Raw genomic sequence first — 19,626 nt, forward strand, 5'->3', positions numbered from 1 at the left:
GTAGACATCACCTCGCAGGCTTGCTCCTTTAGTGAGCCACAGCTGCTTCTCAGCTGGAGGTGAGTGTGACTGCATGTCTGCTAACACATCATGTGTGATGGGCGTAGTTTGCTCCTGTGACGCCAGAACATGAACCCCATGTGTTCCAAGGGCCGCTTCCTTTGCAATTTTATCTGCAAAGGCGTTGCCTAGTACAATGGGGTCAGTGCCACGTGTGTGTGCTGCACATTTACAAACCGCAACTTTACTAGGCAGTAAGACTGCTTTCAACAGGGCCTGCAACAATGTCGCATGCTCCACAGGTTTACCTGTTGATGTTGTCATGCCTCGTCTTGACCACTGAGCGGCAAAGAAATGAAGTGTAGCATATGCATACTGACTGTCAGTATATATAGTCACTGCCTCCTGTCTCTTCTGCGCCTGTTCTAACCACAATTTAGCGGACGCCACTTGTAACTCTCTCTCCTGTTTCAATTTCCCTGTCGCACAAGCTGCTTTCACTGTCAACTGGTCTACTAACATTTGACATTGTCCTACAACCAATTTACCTTCAAAATCATATTTCTTGCGCCAATGTCCTAAATACTTTGCGCTACCGGGAGCGAATTTCACCATAAACTTCTCGTCACCCTCTGACACACTCTTGGTTGCTTGGGAACCCATAATAACAACAACAGCTGCCGACGTCACAGACCACGTGTTCTGCTCCGCACACACTCACACAACAACAACAACAACAAAAAATATCCTCACACACAAACAACAAAAAGGCCTATTGTCTCAACGCAGTCTCACACAGTGACTGCGTGCTTTGTCGCACACAGTGGCAAAGACTTACATAGCAGTGATCACGCGCTTTATCGCACACAGTGATAAAGACTTTCAACGCAACCTCACACAGTGGATGCGCGCTTTGCTGCACACAGCGGCAAAGAATAGTCGCACACAGTGACTACACGCTTTATCGCACACAGTGATAAAGACTTTACAACTCAGCCTCACACAGTGGCTTAGATTTTTCACATACCTACTTGGTGTTGCTTATTGCGAGTAGCATCAGTCCCAAATCCCGTCAATCGTCATCCATCGAGGAGAAAAAACAGACGGCTAATCCACCGGCTCGATGACGAATTCTCACGCCTCGGGACTTTGCTGCAGGACCTCTATAAGTCCTGGCTGACGTCAGTCTGTCGGCGTGTCTCTTTTCCCCTCGGTGAATGTCGACTCCAGGGATCCGGCTCTCGAAGGACCAATTAATGATAGGTTTGTAGTTTGAACCTATCCACTGGAACGTTAAGGACAATCTGCTACGCAGCAAAAAGCAAGACACAAGGCACCAAAGTTCTCTGGTTTACTCATGCATGAGGGAGACCTGGCTGGAGCCAAGCGTCGTTCCACCACTTGACCACCATCAGACTCTCAGCCAGGCTCCCCATAGCACTCCTTTTATTGTGGTTACATGAATATGCATAGGGTCATTAACATATAGCATCTCACATAGGTATACATGTGAACAAAGAATTGTGTGTGTGTGTGTGTGTGTGTGTGTGTGTGTGGTACTGCTGATCAAAGGGTCATATAACATCCTTGGTCAGGAAGAGGGTAGACCCCCCTTCACCCTAGATGGTTCACCCTAGATAACATGGTGAGGAAGTCCAGCAGTTCATCTAAACAAAAAGCACTTAGACTAGAACAGACGTAGCTACGTTAATCCTGCCATAAAACAATAAGAGAAGGTACGACCTCTCTCGTGCTCCCAGGATGTGGGTGTGCATTCTAGTGTGGAATACACACCAAGCCCCTGCAGCCTGCTAAAGATCACACATCCTATCACTACACAATTGATTATACACCTCTAAGAATATATGGTTAAATATTTCCTAATACAAATGACAATAATAAAATCTAAACCCATCAGAAAGCGAGAGTTAAAACACTGAACAGTGTCCACTGAGCTTCTTATGCTATTCTCATGCTCAAAGAAGTTTAACAGGACGGACGACTCGTCCATCAGGCGTCCAGCTGTCCGTGACCGTGTCCACAGCAGAGTGTGACCGAGGCTTCATGCTAACACGCACACATGAAGCTAATACCACCACAAGCAGCTGCTCAGTGGATTTGGAGGACAAATGTCTGCAGCTTCTCACAGGCAGTATGCAGAATGTGGATCTCCACAAAGACTGTGGAGAGCTCGTCCCACACTCTAAATCCAAACTTGTCTGCACAAAACTTCTCACACGTTCCCGTCACAAGTGTCTTCTAAGTGAAGCTACCAGGTTCAGGTCCAGCTTGTTTATCTGGAGCTGCAGGAGATGATCCATCCTCACAAAGCAACACAGACAGCAGATATGCAAACGCACAACACAACCAAAGGATTCTCTCTGCATGTCTGTGGCTGATGCTGCTGGAACGAAGCTGTTTGAAACCTTGTTGTTCTGCACTTTGGGACCAGAAGAGGAAACTGAAGCTCTGTGCAGAGGGTCCAATGGAAGCAGCCAAGCGCTGTAAGTGTCTGCTGTACAGGGATGCTGGTTCAGCTGTGGCTCAGTTTCACAGTGTGACTCAATAAAAGCAGCAGGAAATCAAAGCTTGATGCTTTCATCAGTGTGGAAATAAGAAAGTTTCCTGTGACAGACGCTGGAGCTCTTTCACTCTCAGCTTCACAGTTTCAGCTTCAAACTTCTTCCAACATGTTTCTAACACGGCCACATTCCACCTTAATGGAGCTGATATCTTGTGCATCAGCACATTTTCTAAAGGCAGCGATCACATCTTTAGTTTTGGATGTTTAACTGCAGATTGTTTATGTGTTTATAGCACATTAATTACAGCAGCAGCGTTGACCACAGTGCTGTACAAGAATCCAAGATAACGATTAAAATAACTCCTAATATTAATATCACACATCAAATATCAAATAACTCTCATGCTGTATTAAAAGCCAGTGAATACAAATGTGTTTTCAGAGCAGATTTACAGAGACTGACAGCAGGAGCTGGGGCTGTTCGATAGAACGATGTATATATGATGACCATATGAAAACGTCTATCGTTTCATATCACGCTCTTTGTTTCCTGCTTATGTGTTTGTGTTTTCCAGATAAAGCTTTCAAAACGTCTCGTCATCATTGTTGTTTGTTGGGACAAAACGTACAAACATACAGTGCAGCACTGCAGAGTCACACTGCTGTAAATTTGAACACATTCTGTACTGTACAGGAGACACGGCACGAGATTGGCTGACAATGGTCTACAGCCAATCAGGACGCAGAACACAATGCGCTGTACAAAACAAAAACATGCAAAATTGCACAAAAAAGATCAGCGAAACAGCGAGGCCGCCAAAGGTGAACTGTGTTACAGCGAGGGACCAGCGTATATGTGGTTGTTGGGACGATAAATGTCTTTGAGCTTGTGTCAGAAGACGAGCTGCAGCTTTCTGGACCAGCTGCAGTCTTGCCAGGCAGGTCCCACTAACTCCAACATATAAGGAGTTACAATAATCCAGCTGGGACGTCATGAAAACGTGGATCGCCCGTTCAAGGTTTTTAAAAGATAGAAATGATCTCACCTTAGATAAAAGCCTCAGTTTGAAGAAAGACCGCTGTACAACTGAGCTCAGCTGTTTTTCAAATTGCCGTCAAATATAAGCCCCAAATGTAATAATGCGATTTAATAAAAGAGCTGAACCAGTCTAATAGAGCGCCCTTGATGCCACCATGCTCCAATGGTGAGGTCAAGATGCTGTGGTCAAGGCAGCGGTCAGATCCAAAAGCACAGCGGAGTCTCCTGATCAGTGGCTGATAAAAGATCATTAAGAACTTTTCAAAGTGCAGTTTCAGTGCTGTGAAGAGCTTTAAAACCAGACTGAAACCTTTACAACAGATTGCAGCTGAACAAATATAATCTTTTACAAAATCTTCGACAGGAAGGGAAGCTTTGAAATAGGCCTGAAGTTTGAGCGGACAGAGGATCCAGATCAGGTTTTTAGTACAGGCTGTACAACAGCATGTTTAAAACAGGCTGTACAACACCTGAACTAAGACTGCTGTTAAAAATCGCTAAGATGTCGGAACCAACAACCTTTAAAATCTTTTTAAACACGTGTTGGAACAACTTCATTTGGACAAGATGATGTCTTTATAGCATCACATCGTTCCTCCACCTGATCAAACCACACAGGCTCAAACTGATCAAAAACAGCTGAGCAGGTGAATATTTTAGCCCCGGTGCGATCTCGGGCGAGAGTATCGATGATGGCCAAAGGGCAGCATCCAGCTCTACGGCGGCTGAAGAGCAGACTCAACAGACGCGCGTGATGTGGATCCTACTGCTCTAAAACTGGAGCTTCTTCAATCCATTAAAGAGGACATTAGTACGCTGTTAAAAGAAGAAGTCAGAAATGCATTGAAAGAAGATTTTGACAATATAAGGGCTGACGTGCAAGGACTGAGAAATGAGATCGCTAACAGCATGGCGGCGACGTGCGGCAAAGTTGATGGAGTAAAGGTTACAGTGAAAGAAGCTGAGGATGGGCTGTCAATGTGGAGCGATGAGGTGACCACCCTGCAGTCTACAGTAGAGAGTATGAAGGAGGAGCTGTCTGACCTGAAGGATAAATGTGATGAAGGCAGGAAGCGAAGAGCTAACATCCACATCATAGGGATCCCAGAGGGCCTGGACTCGAGCTCCTCCACGGCCGTATCCGTGCTACTACGTGAAGTGCTGGGTATGGATAAAGACGTTATTGTCGACCGCTCACACAGGAGCCCTATCCTGAGAAAGCCAGCTGGTAACCCGCACGCCGTCATAGCCGAGCGTCACTACTACCAGGATTGTGTGGCTACGCCGTGCCAGGGCCCAAGCCCCGCTTGAGTTTAATGGACAACCTATTGCAATATTACGACTGGGCGATATGACCCAAAGTTCATATCTCGATATTCTTTAGCTGGATGGCGATATACGATATATATCTCGATATTTTTGAAGCCAGAAAGTTCGAACAAAAAGAGAGTTCTTAGTCAAAGCTGTGTCCCAAATCTCACACAGGCACATTTATTAACATACAGCGTAGATGTACATGAAACAATTACTCAGAAATAAATGATCAGCATTTATTAAATAATAATGCTCCATAAATAAAAGAAAACAATGTTGTTTTTGTGCATAACAAAAAGCTCACAATCGTGCAGTCAAAATGTAAACAGACGCTGAGCATAATAACAAGCAGCTGCTCTGTTCCCAGGTTCTACTGCGTGACTGACAGCCTGGAGTTTGAAACCCTCTTTGTAACCGTGTCTCTTACAGGTGCCATTTATGGTCCTTATACACACTCAATACAGTAATATTATGTTGAAGCAGAGTACGTATCACTCCGCGAGGCTCCTCGTAGCTGTAATGCTCCAACAATCCATCAAGCGGTGCGGCCTCGTAGCTGAGCAAAGTCGTACCAAAACATCTGTTGAAAGGTTTCTGAGCGCCGTGTAGCACATAAAATCGGTTCGAGGTCAGTAAGCACAACCAGAATTCATCCATAAGGCGCACTGTCGATTTATGAGAAAATTACAGGATTTTAAGTGCAGAAAATATAGTTTATGGTTTTCCTTTGATCTTAGCAAATATCTACGCCTCTAATTGGGACGATCACAGATTTTTCACTAATGTCTTTGCGCGGCTCCCCAATATGTCATCACACAATATCATCTTTGAGGGAGACCTAAACTGCTCATTATCTGCTATGGACCACAGTTCACACAAAAGTACACTTAGTCCAAAGTCAGCATGCGTCATTCAGAGCTTTCTTGATCATTATGGGCTGGCTGATGTATGGAGATTTCATAATCCTGCTTCACGTCAATACTCTTTTTTTCTAATGTCCATAAAACATATATTTGTATAGAAAAACGTCTCCCTTTAGTTACAGAATGTGATTATAAGACTCTGGTGATTTCTCCTCTTGTTTTTTCAATGTGTATTCCTGATGCCTGCTCCAACTATCAGCCATGGAGATTCAACTCAGTGTTGTTAGCAGATGAAGAGTTTGTCAGTTACAAAAGGTCTCAAAGACATTTTTTTTCTATCAATCAGACCCCAGAGATGTCATCATCAGTCATTTGGGAATCTCTAAAAGCATCTGAGAGGCCAAATAATTTCATTTTGTGCCAAACAAAGTGCAACACTGAAAGAACATCATCCATAAATATTGAGTAAGAACTGGACTCTCATACAGCGAGACTCAAATGCCTTTAAACATCAGCTTATCCTGCTGATCCAAGTCCAACACTGAGTTTGTAAAAACATGTTTGTCAATCATTTTGTTTGGTTTCTGAGGAAAATGATTCAATAAGTTGCTGCTAATACACAACATTTCATCATATTTCCTCATAACCCTCTTTTGTCTGACCATTTGATCCCATTTGAATTTGCAATAAAGGATCCACAGAGTTTGGTGACAATAATGACAGTAGATGTTTGTGTGAAAGTGCTGGAAGCAAATGAGTGTGTGATGTTCTTTCAGTGTTGCACTTTGTAGACGCTCCCTGAGCACTGGTCTCACAGCCAGCTGCACATAGAGACCAGTGTTGTTAGTCCAGGTCAGAAGATGACTTGTTGGAATGAAAATGAGCTTGTAGTTTGTCTGCTTTAATAATGTGACTGGAAAAAGGTGTTGGACTTCAAATATGTCCATTTCTGTCACACTTCACCTTTAAAAGTGAAGCCATGTGGTTCCTGGAAGGAAAAACACGACTTTTTCAAGTCTTTGTCCTGTTTTTATGAGAAATGTACGACTTTAATGTGAAACATTCAGAGTTTTTTCTCTTGTTGTGTTTGTTTGAAGCTGCTTCCTGTTGGCTTCAGCTGTTTGGAGTTTCCATTTTCTAAACTTCTACATTCTGAAGCTTCTTCAGCTCTGAACAGATGATGAAACACTGAATGATTTCAAGCACTTTGTCTAATAAACTTACATCTTTCATTCTTTATACAGATTGGTGGGCTGTGGTTTGTCAGAGATCAGCTGTGATTATCTGGCAGCAGCACTGAAGTCCAACCCCTCCCATCTGAGAGTGCTGGACCTGAGCATCAACAACAACCTTCAGGATCCAGGAGTGAAGCATCTGTGTGGTTTCCTGGAGAGTCCAGGATGTAAACTTGAAACTCTGAGGTCAGTCAGCATGTTTTAGTTGTGCTGAGATGAATATGATGTGAAAGTTGTGCTGACACTAAACTGCAGACATCAGGCTGATATTATACTGATCCACACTGAGGATCTTCATGGTAAAGTCTGTTTTCTTCTTCTCTGGTTTAGTCCATTGACTGCAGCAGAACAATGTTCACATTTCAAACAGTGATACTCAACGTATGGCCCGCGGCCCACACGCGGCCTGCCCACCTTTCCTGATTCAGAGAGAGGGGACCCTGATTAACTGTGTAGCTTCTTCCTCACAGTTCTAAGTATCAGACACAACAATGAATAATCCACAGCTGACTGTCTTTAGCAGGTCAAAGGTCACGGCACACAGCAGACAGTCAGAAATATTCTAACTCTGATCATTTATCAGTTGTGACACTGAGACTTGATCAGAGGTGTGATCATCACAGCAGAGGCCTTTGTGTCAAAGTCACTGAGGATCAAACAGAAACACATGAAGCAGATTTTCCTCTTCTGGCTTTTTATAGCAGATAACCTTCAAAATATTCTGCAGTCGATCAAAAACTGAAGCAAACCATGAAGCAACATGTGAACATGAGCTGATGCTGCTGAAGTGAAGCAAAGTTACAGAGGTTTGATTACAGACACAGCTGAGAGTTTGTAATCTGTCATCATTTTAAAAAGTTTCCATGGAACAGCAGAAATGAGGCTTTACTGTCAGAGGCCGACAGCACTGAACACAACAGCAGACTGGTGGCTAATAAACAGTGAATGATGCAGAAACAGATGTTTGAAGCTGTTCTTGGAGTACACTGAGAGAGAGAGAGCTGTGCAGGCAGGAACAGCCAAAGTCAGAGAGAATTCATGAGCATATTGATCAAACGTGAAGCAGAGTTTGGATCTTCTTTTGCTGCTGCTTCACTCAGTTTTGGTTGGAGACAGATGAAACCTGCAGCTTCAGGATCTGTGAGCTGTCCACTTTCAGCCCCGACGGCGTGTCCGTGTACGTGCCGTCGAGTGAACGATCCACGCTCTGTGTTTCCATCTTTGTGTGTTTAGCTGCTCTCATTTACTGTTTTAGCTGTTTGCTGCTTGTTGAAATAGTTTGTGAGCTTTAACCTGAGATTCTGGCAAAATACATTTATATTAAACATCGATTCAGGATTGAATGAATCAACATCGTTTTATTCAAATTAAAACCATTTAAATGGGAACATGAATTTTTTACAGCCGCCTCTAATGCTGGGTAATGTCAGCTGGTCCATGTGCAGCTGGCTGTGAGGCTCAGGGAGCGTCTACAAAGTGCAACACTGAAAGAACATCATCCATAAATATTGAGTAATAACTGGACTCTCATACAGCGAGACTCAAATGCCTTTAAACATCAGCTTATCCTGCTGATCCAAGTCCAACACTGAGTTTGTAAAAACATGTTTGTCAATCATTTTGTTTGGTTTCTGAGGAAAATGATTCAATAAGTTGCTGCTAATACACAACATTTCATCATATTTCCTCATAACCCTCTTTTGTCTGACCATTTGATCCCATTTGAATTTGCAATAAAGGATCCACAGAGTTTGGTGACAATAATGACAGTAGATGTTTGTGTGAAAGTGCTGGAAGCAAATGAGTGTGTGATGTTCTTTCAGTGTTGCACTTTGTAGACGCTCCCTGAGCACTGGTCTCACAGCCAGCTGCACATAGAGACCAGTGTTGCTAGTCCAGGTCAGAAGATGACTTGTTGGAATGAAAATGAGCTTGTAGTTTGTCTGCTTTAATAATGTGACTGGAAAAAGGTGTTGGACTTCAAATATGTCCATTTCTGTCACACTTCACCTTTAAAAGTGAAGCCATGTGGTTCCTGGAAGGAAAAACACGACTTTTTCAAGTCTTTGTCCTGTTTTTATGAGAAATGTACGACTTTAATGTGAAACATTCAGAGTTTTTTCTCTTGTTGTGTTTGTTTGAAGCTGCTTCCTGTTGGCTTCAGCTGTTTGGAGTTTCCATTTTCTAAACTTCTACATTCTGAACCTTCTTCAGCTCTGAACAGATGATGAAACACTGAATGATTTCAAGCACTTTGTCTAATAAACTTACATCTTTCATTCTTTATACAGATTGATGGGCTGTGGTTTGTCAGAGATCAGCTGTGATTATCTGGCAGCAGCACTGAAGTCCAACCCCTCCCATCTGAGAGAGCTGGACCTGAGCTCCAACAACAACCTGCAGGATCCAGGAGTGAAGCATCTGTGTGGTTTCCTGGAGAGTCCAGGATGTAAACTTGAAACTCTGAGGTCAGTCAGCATGTTTTAGTTGTGCTGAGATGAATATGATGTGAAAGTTGTGCTGACACTAAACTGCAGACATCAGGCTGATATTATACTGATCCACACTGAGGATCTTCATGGTAAAGTCTGTTTTCTTCTTCTCTGGTTTAGTCCATTGACTGCAGCAGAACAATGTTCACATTTCAAACAGTGATACTCAACGTATGGCCCGCGGCCCACACGCGGCCTGCCCACCTTTCCTGATTCAGAGAGAGGGGACCCTGATTAACTGTGTAGCTTCTTCCTCACAGTTCTAAGTATCAGACACAGCAATGAATAATCCACAGCTGACTGTCTTTAGCAGGTCAAAGGTCACGGCACACAGCAGACAGTCAGAAATATTCTAACTCTGATCATTTATCAGTTGTGACACTGTGAGACTTGATCAGAGGTGTGATCATCACAGCAGAGGCCTTTGTGTCAAAGTCACTGAGGATCAAACAGAAACACATGAAGCAGATTTTCCTCTTCTGGCTTTTTATAGCAGATAACCTTCAAAATATTCTGCAGTCGATCAAAAACTGAAGCAAACCATGAAGCAACATGTGAACATGAGCTGATGCTGCTGAAGTGAAGCAAATTTACAGAGGTTTGATTACAGACACAGCTGAGAGTTTGTAATCTGTCATCATTTTAAAAAGTTTCCATGGAACAGCAGAAATGAGGCTTTACTGTCAGAGGCCGACAGCACTGAACACAACAGCAGACTGGTGGCTAATAAACAGTGAATGATGCAGAAACAGATGTTTGAAGCTGTTCTTGGAGTACACTGAGAGAGAGAGAGCTGTGCAGGCAGGAACAGCCAAAGTCAGAGAGAATTCATGAGCATATTGATCAAACGTGAAGCAGAGTTTGGATCTTCTTTTGCTGCTGCTTCACTCAGTTTTGGTTGGAGACAGATGAAACCTGCAGCTTCAGGATCTGTGAGCTGTCCACTTTCAGCCCCGACGGCGTGTCCGTGTACGTGCCGTCGAGTGAACGATCCACGCTCTGTGTTTCCATCTTTGTGTGTTTAGCTGCTCTCATTTACTGTTTTAGCTGTTTGCTGCTTGTTGAAATAGTTTGTGAGCTTTAACCTGAGATTCTGGCAAAATACATTTATATTAAACATCGATTCAGGATTGAATGAATCAACATCGTTTTATTTGAATTAAAACCATTTAAATGGGAACATGAATTTTTTACAGCTGCCTCTAATGCTGGGTAATGTCAGCTGGTCCATGTGCAGCTGGCTGTGAGGCTCAGGGAGCGTCTACAAAGTGCAACACTGAAAGAACATCATCCATAAATATTGAGTAATAACTGGACTCTCATACAGCGAGACTCAAATGCCTTTAAACATCAGCTTATCCTGCTGATCCAAGTCCAACACTGAGTTTGTAAAAACATGTTTGTCAATCATTTTGTTTGGTTTCTGAGGAAAATGATTCAATAACTTGCTGCTAATACACAACATTTCATCATATTTCCTCATAACCCTCTTTTGTCTGACCATTTGATCCCATTTGAATTTGCAATAAAGGATCCACAGAGTTTGGTGACAATAATGACAGTAGATGTTTGTGTGAAAGTGCTGGAAGCAAATGAGTGTGTGATGTTCTTTCAGTGTTGCACTTTGTAGACGCTCCCTGAGCACTGGTCTCACAGCCAGCTGCACATAGAGACCAGTGTTGTTAGTCCAGGTCAGAAGATGACTTGTTGGAATGAAAATGAGCTTGTAGTTTGTCTGCTTTAATAATGTGACTGGAAAAAGGTGTTGGACTTCAAATATGTCCATTTCTGTCACACTTCACCTTTAAAAGTGAAGCCATGTGGTTCCTGGAAGGAAAAACACGACTTTTTCAAGTCTTTGTCCTGTTTTTATGAGAAATGTACGACTTTAATGTGAAACATTCAGAGTTTTTTCTCTTGTTGTGTTTGTTTGAAGCTGCTTCCTGTTGGCTTCAGCTGTTTGGAGTTTCCATTTTCTAAACTTCTACATTCTGAAGCTTCTTCAGCTCTGAACAGATGATGAAACACTGAATGATTTCAAGCTCTTTGTCTAATAAACTTACATCTTTCATTCTTTATACAGATTGAAGGACTGTGGTTTGTCAGAGATCAGCTGTGATTATCTGGCAGCAGCACTGAAGTCCAACCCCTCCCATCTGAGAGAGCTGGACCTGAGCTCCAACAACAAGCTGCAGGATCCAGGAGTGAAGCATCTGTGTGGTTTCCTGGAGAGTCCAGGATGTAAACTTGAAACTCTGAGGTCAGTCAACATGTTTTAGTTGTGCTGAGATGAATATGATGTGAAAGTTGTGCTGACACTAACCTGCAGACATCAGGCTGATATTATACTGATCCACACTGAGGATCTTCATGGTAAAGTCTGTTTTCTTCTTCTCTGGTTTAGTCCATTGACTGCAGCAGAACAATGTTCACATTTCAAACCTTCACAGAAGAAGAAAAATCCTCCACTGGAAAATTCACTGTGAAACTCTCAAACTCTTCATTGCACCTTAAAGTCTGTGTGACACTGAAATCCAAAGCAAAATGTGCGTTTGCTTTACAGACAGCAGTCCAACACAAACATACACACATCATCCAAAACACAGTCCAACATCCAAATCTCCTCCACTGCCAGCATGAATGATGGGAAAGAGAAGGAGGAACACTCTGACATTCAGGGTTAGAATGAGTTTCATCAAGCAGACTGTGAAGATCAAAGCTGCATTAGAAAGCTTACATGAATGAATGAGTGGACAGAAGTGGACAGAGATCATCTGAAGCACTTCAAAGGCTTTAAATCAGCACATTTCTCTTTATTCTTTATCAACTCTGTTAGTTTCTCTCAGTTTTCTGTGGAATGAAGCTAACAGCAGGCTAATAAGATGCTGACCAATAGGTTTCTATTAAAGGTTGTAATTTGTATATGAAAAAGTGCTTTGGCTCAGCAGGGATCAGCTTACAGGTAGAATACAGCTGCTGGATGGGATTAGCATGTCATAGCTATCTACCAAACTGCTAACTGGGGGATTTCAGGCCATCTATGGATCATTTTTGCTAACTGTTTATTCAGCTTAGGCTCACAGGGCTGCAGCCTGTGCCCTAGCTGTCATAGGGCAAGAGGCGTGGTCCACCTGCACAGGTGAGCAGTCCATCACAGGGCCAACAGAGAGCGACAGAGAAGCACTCCCTCACATCCACACCTACAGCCAATGTAGAAGCACCAATGAACCTAAGCAGCATTTCATTGGACTGTGGGAGAACATCCAACCTCCACAGGAAGGCCCAGCTGACCAACAAGCTTCAACCTACAACCTTCTTGCTCTAAGGCACTAGTGCTAACCACTTTTCCCCATTTCAGCCCAAATCCTGCATCTTCCTGTTTCTGACTCCAGGCCAGCTCCACTAACACTTTCTCATCAGACACTGCCACCTAGTGGAGGAAGTCTTAGTTCCATTTGAAGCTTCAGATTACAGTTAGTTCCTTTACAAAGAGGTGGAGGTGGTGGGGCCACAGCACCATCATCACTGAGTGCCATAGGACACTTAACCTTTGTTTCCATATGCTGGGAACTTCCTGTTGTTCCAAGGAGGACTGGAAAATGTGTGAAAACCTCCCAGTCAGTTCCTCACAGCACACTTCAATCATTTCCCTCCCACAGCATCAGGACCAGGGCTTTTTCTCTCTTTGGTCCCACTAAGAGATTTCCACACAAACACCTCATCAGTGGGACTCTCAGAGCTACCAGCCCTTTGCTACTATCACAAAGCTCTTCATTGAAATCAATGATATCAAAGCTGGAATCAAATGAGTCCAAGTCTTCTGCTGATTCAGCATCACATTCATCTTTGCTCCTTGTTCTGCATCCCCACCATGGACTTCATTCCTTTCCAAGCCAGCCTTGAGTGTCCTTTATTCAGCTCATCCTCTGCTTTACTTTTACACCTGATTTTAGCTGCTTTATCTCTCTTTCAACAGGTTTCTGTGCCTCAATCTTTTTCTTCTCTCCCTCATAACAAGACAGCTTCTTCTGCCTGAGAACATGTTGGAGTGATTTACTAATCCAGGGCTGCTTATTGGGGAAAATACTTCCTGTTTCCAAAGTAATCCCCATTTTTCCCAGAAAGAAATGTCAGTAGAAATCGATGATCTAAGTGAGAACATGAGCCTTTAAAAAGTCCCAGTGGGTGCAGTCAAAGCAGTCCCTCAGTCCCAGTATAGAGTCTTTGGTCCAGACTGGAACAGCTGTGTGCCCAGTTTGAGCTCTCTTCAGTGCTGTGACCTGACAGACCCAGAGGGGCCATCACATCACATTTAGAAGCTCCCCTGATGGAGCCACAACACATGTCCAATACTTAGTCTGTCTTGTTGGACCAACTGGAAGAAATGATTCAAGGACTTAGTCACAGAACAGAGATTCAAATCTCCAAAATCCAACTGGCTGCATCAGGACATATAGTCTGAAACTCTGCACAGTTTCCTGTTTGAAGCTGCTTCCTGTTGGCTTCAGCTGTTTGGAGTTTCCATTTTCTAAACTTCTACATTCTGAACCTTCTTCAGCTCTGAACAGATGATGAAACACTGAATGATTTCAAGCACTTTGTCTAATAAACTTACATCTTTCATTCTTTATACAGATTGGTGAACTGTGGTTTGTCAAAGATCAGCTGTGATTATCTGGCAGCAGCACTGAAGTCCAACCCCTCCCATCTGAGAGAGCTGGAGCTGTGGGGAAACAATCTGAAGGATCCAGGAGTGAAGCATCTGTGTGGTTTCCTGGAGAGTCCAGGATGTAAACTTGAAACTCTGGGGTCAGTCAGCATGTTTTAGTTGTGCTGAGATGAATATGATGTGAAAGTTGTGCTGACACTAAACTGCAGACATCAGGCTGATATTATACTGATCCACACTGAGGATCTTCATGGTAAAGTCTGTTTTCTTCTTCTCTGGTTTAGTCCATTGACTGCAGCAGAACAATGTTCACATTTCAAACCTTCAAAGAAGAAGAAAAATCCTCCACTGGAAAATTCACTGTGAAACTCTCAAACTCTTCATTGCACCTTAAAGTCTGTGTGACACTGAAATCCAAAGCAAAATGTGCGTTTGCTTTACAGACAGCAGTCCAACACAAACATACACACATCATCCAAAACACAGTCCAACATCCAAATCTCCTCCACTGCCAGCATGAATGATGGGAAAGAGAAGGAGGAACACTCTGACATTCAGGCTTAGAATGAGTTTCATCAAGCAGACTGTGAAGATCAAAGCTGCATTAGAAAGCTTACATGAATGAATGAGTGGACAGAAGTGGACAGAGATCATCTGAAGCACTTCAAAGGCTTTAAATCAGCACATTTCTCTTTATTCTTTATCAACTCTGTTAGTTTCTCTCAGTTTTCTGTGGAATGAAGCTAACAGCAGGCTAATAAGATGCTGACCAATAGGTTTCTATTAAAGGTTGTAATTTGTATATGAAAAAGTGCTTTGGCTCAGCAGGGATCAGCTTACAGGTAGAATACAGCTGCTGGATGGGATTAGCATGTCATAGCTATCTACCAAACTGCTAACTGGGGGATTTCAGGCCATCTATGGATCATTTTTGCTAACTGTTTATTCAGCTTAGGCTCACAGGGCTGCAGCCTGTGCCCTAGCTGTCATAGGGCAAGAGGCGTGGTCCACCTGCACAGGTGAGCAGTCCATCACAGGGCCAACAGAGAGCAACAGAGAAGCACTCCCTCACATCCACACCTACAGCCAATGTAGAAGCACCAATGAACCTAAGCAGCATTTCATTGGACTGTGGGAGAACATCCAACCTCCACAGAAAGGCCCAGCTGACCAACAAGCTTCAACCTACAACCTTCTTGCTCTAAGGCACTAGTGCTAACCACTTTTGCCCATTTCAGCCCAAATCCTGCATCTTCCTGTTTCTGACTCCAGGCCAGCTCCACTAACACTTTCTCATCAGACACTGCCACCTAGTGGAGGAAGTCTTAGTTCCATTTGAAGCTTCAGATTACAGTTAGTTCCTTTACAAAGAGGTGGAGGTGGTGGGGCCACAGCACCATCATCACTGAGTGCCATAGGACACTTAACCTTTGTTTCCATATGCTGGGAACTTCCTGTTGTTCCAAGGAGGACTGGAAAATGTGTGAAAATCTCCCAGTCAGTTCCTCACAGCACACTTCAATCATTTCCCTCCCACAGCATCAGGACCAGGGCTTTTTCTCTCTTTGGTCCCACTAAGAGAATTCCACACAAACACCTCATCAGTGGGACTCTCAGAGCTACCAGCCCTTTGCTACAATCACAAAGCTCTTCATTGAAATCAATGATATCAAAGCTGGAATCAAATGAGTCCAAGTCTTCTGCTGATTCAGCATCACATTCATCTTTGCTCCTTGTTCTGCATCCCCACCATGGACTTCATTCCTTTCCAAGCCAGCCTTGAGTGTCCTTTATTCAGCTCATCCTCTGCTTTACTTTTACACCTGATTTTAGCTGCTTTATCTCTCTTTCAACAGGTTTCTGTGCCTCAATCTTTTTCTTCTCTCCCTCATAACAAGACAGCTTCTTCTGCCTGAGAACATGTTGGAGTGATTTACTAATCCAGGGCTGCTTATTGGGGAAAATACTTCCTGTTTCCAAAGTAATCCCCATTTTTCCCAGAAAGAAATGTCAGTAGAAATCGATGATCTAAGTGAGAACATGAGCCTTTCAAAAGTCCCAGTGGGTGCAGTCAAAGCAGTCCCTCAGTCCCAGTATAGAGTCTTTGGTCCAGACTGGAACAGCTGTGTGCCCAGTTTGAGCTCTCTTCAGTGCTGTGACCTGACAGACCCAGAGGGGCCATCACATCACATTTAGAAGCTCCCCTGATGGAGCCACAACACATGTCCAATACTTAGTCTGTCTTGTTGGACCAACTGGAAGAAATGATTCAAGGACTTAGTCACAGAACAGAGATTCAAATCTCCAAAATCCAACTGGCTGCATCAGGACATATAGTCTGAAACTCTGCACAGTTTCCTGTTTGAAGCTGCTTCCTGTTGGCTTCAGCTGTTTGGAGTTTCCATTTTCTAAACTTCTACATTCTGAACCTTCTTCAGCTCTGAACAGATGATGAAACACTGAATGATTTCAAGCACTTTGTCTAATAAACTTACATCTTTCATTCTTTATACAGATTGATGGGCTGTGGTTTGTCAAAGATCAGCTGTGATTATCTGGCAGCAGCACTGAAGTCCAACCCCTCCCATCTGAGACAGCTGGACCTGAGCTTCAACAACAAGCTGCAGGATCCAGGAGTGAAGCATCTGTGTGGTTTCCTGGAGAGTCCAGGATGTAAACTTGAAACTCTGAGGTCAGTCAGCATGTTTTAGTTGTGCTGAGATGAATAAGATGTAAAAGTTGTGCTGACACTAAACTGCAGACATCAGGCTGATATTGTACTGATCCACACTGAGGATCTTCATGGTAAAGTCTGTTTTCTTCTTCTCTGGTTTAGTCCATTGACTGCAGCAGAACAATGTTCACATTTCAAACCTTCAAAGAAGAAGAAAAATCCTCCACTGGAAAATTCACTGTGAAACTCTCAAACTCTTCATTGCACCTTAAAGTCTGTGTGACACTGAAATCCAAAGCAAAATGTGCGTTTGCTTTACAGACAGCAGCCCAACACAAACATACACACATCATCCAAAACACAGTCCAACATCCAAATCTCCTCCACTGCCAGCATGAATGATGGGAAAGAGAAGGAGGAACACTCTGACATTCAGGGTTAGAATGAGTTTCATCAAGCAGACTGTGAAGATCAAAGCTGCATTAGAAAGCTTACATGAATGAATGAGTGGACAGAAGTGGACAGAGATCATCTGAAGCACTTCAAAGGCTTTAAATCAGCACATTTCTCTTTATTCTTTATCAACTCTGTTAGTTTCTCTCAGTTTTCTGTGGAATGAAGCTAACAGCAGGCTAATAAGATGCTGACCAATAGGTTTCTATTAAAGGTTGTAATTTGTATATGAAAAAGTGCTTTGGCTCAGCAGGGATCAGCTTACAGGTAGAATACAGCTGCTGGATGGGATTAGCATGTCATAGCTATCTACCAAACTGCTAACTGGGGGATTTCAGGCCATCTATGGATCATTTTTGCTAACTGTTTATTCAGCTTATGCTCACAGGGCTGCAGCCTGTGCCCTAGCTGTCATAGGGCAAGAGGCGTGGTCCACCTGCACAGGTGAGCAGTCCATCACAGGGCCAACAGAGAGAGACAGAGAAGCACTCCCTCACATCCACACCTACAGCCAATGTAGAAGCACCAATGAACCTAAGCAGCATTTCATTGGACTGTGGGAGAACATCCAACCTCCACAGGAAGGCCCAGCTGACCAACAAGCTTCAACCTACAACCTTCTTGCTCTAAGGCACTAGTGCTAACCACTTTTCCCCATTTCAGCCCAAATCCTGCATCTTCCTGTTTCTGACTCCAGGCCAGCTCCACTAACACTTTCTCATCAGACACTGCCACCTAGTGGAGGAAGTCTTAGTTCCATTTGAAGCTTCAGATTACAGTTAGTTCCTTTACAAAGAGGTGGAGGTGGTGGGGCCACAGCACCATCATCACTGAGTGCCATAGGACACTTAACCTTTGTTTCCATATGCTGGGAACTTCCTGTTGTTCCAAGGAGGACTGGAAAATGTGTGAAAATCTCCCAGTCAGTTCCTCACAGCACACTTCAATCATTTCCCTCCCACAGCATCAGGACCAGGGCTTTTTCTCTCTTTGGTCCCACTAAGAGAATTCCACACAAACACCTCATCAGTGGGACTCTCAGAGCTACCAGCCCTTTGCTACAATCACAAAGCTCTTCATTGAAATCAATGATATCAAAGCTGGAATCAAATGAGTCCAAGTCTTCTGCTGATTCAGCATCACATTCATCTTTGCTCCTTGTCCTGCATCCCCACCATGGACTTCATTCCTTTCCAAGCCAGCCTTGAGTGTCCTTTATTCAGCTCATCCTCTGCTTTACTTTTACACCTGATTTTAGCTGCTTTATCTCTCTTTCAACAGGTTTCTGTGCCTCAATCTTTTTCTTCTCTCCCTCATAACAAGACAGCTTCTTCTGCCTGAGAACATGTTGGAGTGATTTACTAATCCAGGGCTGCTTATTGGGGAAAATACTTCCTGTTTCCAAAGTAATCCCCATTTTTCCCAGAAAGAAATGTCAGTAGAAATCGATGATCTAAGTGAGAACATGAGCCTTTAAAAAGTCCCAGTGGGTGCAGTCAAAGCAGTCCCTCAGTCCCAGTATAGAGTCTTTGGTCCAGACTGGAACAACTGTGTGCCCAGTTTGAGCTCTCTTCAGTGCTGTGACCTGACAGACCCAGAGGGGCCATCACATCACATTTAGAAGCTCCCCTGATGGAGCCACAACACATGTCCAATACTTAGTCTGTCTTGTTGGACCAACTGGAAGAAATGATTCAAGGACTTAGTCACAGAACAGAGATTCAAATCTCCAAAATCCAACTGGCTGCATCAGGACATATAGTCTGAAACTCTGCACAGTTTCCTGTTTGAAGCTGCTTCCTGTTGGCTTCAGCTGTTTGGAGTTTCCATTTTCTAAACTTCTACATTCTGAACCTTCTTCAGCTCTGAACAGATGATGAAACACTGAATGATTTCAAGCACTTTGTCTAATAAACTTACATCTTTCATTCTTTATACAGATTGGTGAGCTGTGGTTTGTCAAAGATCAGCTGTGATTATCTGGCAGCAGCACTGAAGTCCAACCCCTCCCATCTGAGAGAGCTGTACCTGTACTTCAACAACCTGCAGGATCCAGATGTGAAGCAGCTGTCTGATCTTCAGCAGAGTCCAGACTACAGACTGGAGACTCTGGTGTAAGTAGAGTGATGGAGTGAGTGGGTGGTGCTGTCAGCAGTATTGTACTAAACACAGTCAGTATGAAACAAAGATCCAGTGTTTCCTGTAAAGCTGCAGCTTCTCAGTGAAGCTGTGAAAGGAGAACGGTGACAGGCTTCAGGATTGGACACAAACACTTCCTGTTTCTCACCTTTATGGTCACCATAGTAACGGCTGACACGCTCTGATCAAACACTGTCAACAGCCAATCAGCTCTCTGAACAAAG

At 43.5% G+C, this 19,626-nt stretch overlaps 1 protein-coding gene across 1 annotated transcript in view; it reads left to right on the forward strand.

The window, feature by feature from the left end:
* Positions 1 to 19,626, forward strand: part of LOC147302895 (NLR family CARD domain-containing protein 3-like) — a 164,953-nt gene that overhangs the window by 35,769 nt on the left and 109,558 nt on the right. Inside the window, exons 6-8 of the mRNA XM_086284394.1 lie at positions 9,267 to 9,443; positions 14,103 to 14,276; positions 16,652 to 16,828. Of these exons, the coding sequence (XP_086140520.1) occupies positions 9,267 to 9,443; positions 14,103 to 14,276; positions 16,652 to 16,828 (528 nt within the window). The remainder of the gene's footprint in view (positions 1 to 9,266; positions 9,444 to 14,102; positions 14,277 to 16,651; positions 16,829 to 19,626) is intronic.

Source organism: Aulonocara sp. 'chitande type north' Nkhata Bay, linkage group LG23, assembly GCF_057382095.1.
Source record: "Aulonocara sp. 'chitande type north' Nkhata Bay isolate Kocher_YH1m ecotype deep benthic linkage group LG23, A_spYH_male_GT1.1, whole genome shotgun sequence".
Taxonomy (NCBI): domain Eukaryota; kingdom Metazoa; phylum Chordata; class Actinopteri; order Cichliformes; family Cichlidae; genus Aulonocara; species Aulonocara sp. 'chitande type north' Nkhata Bay.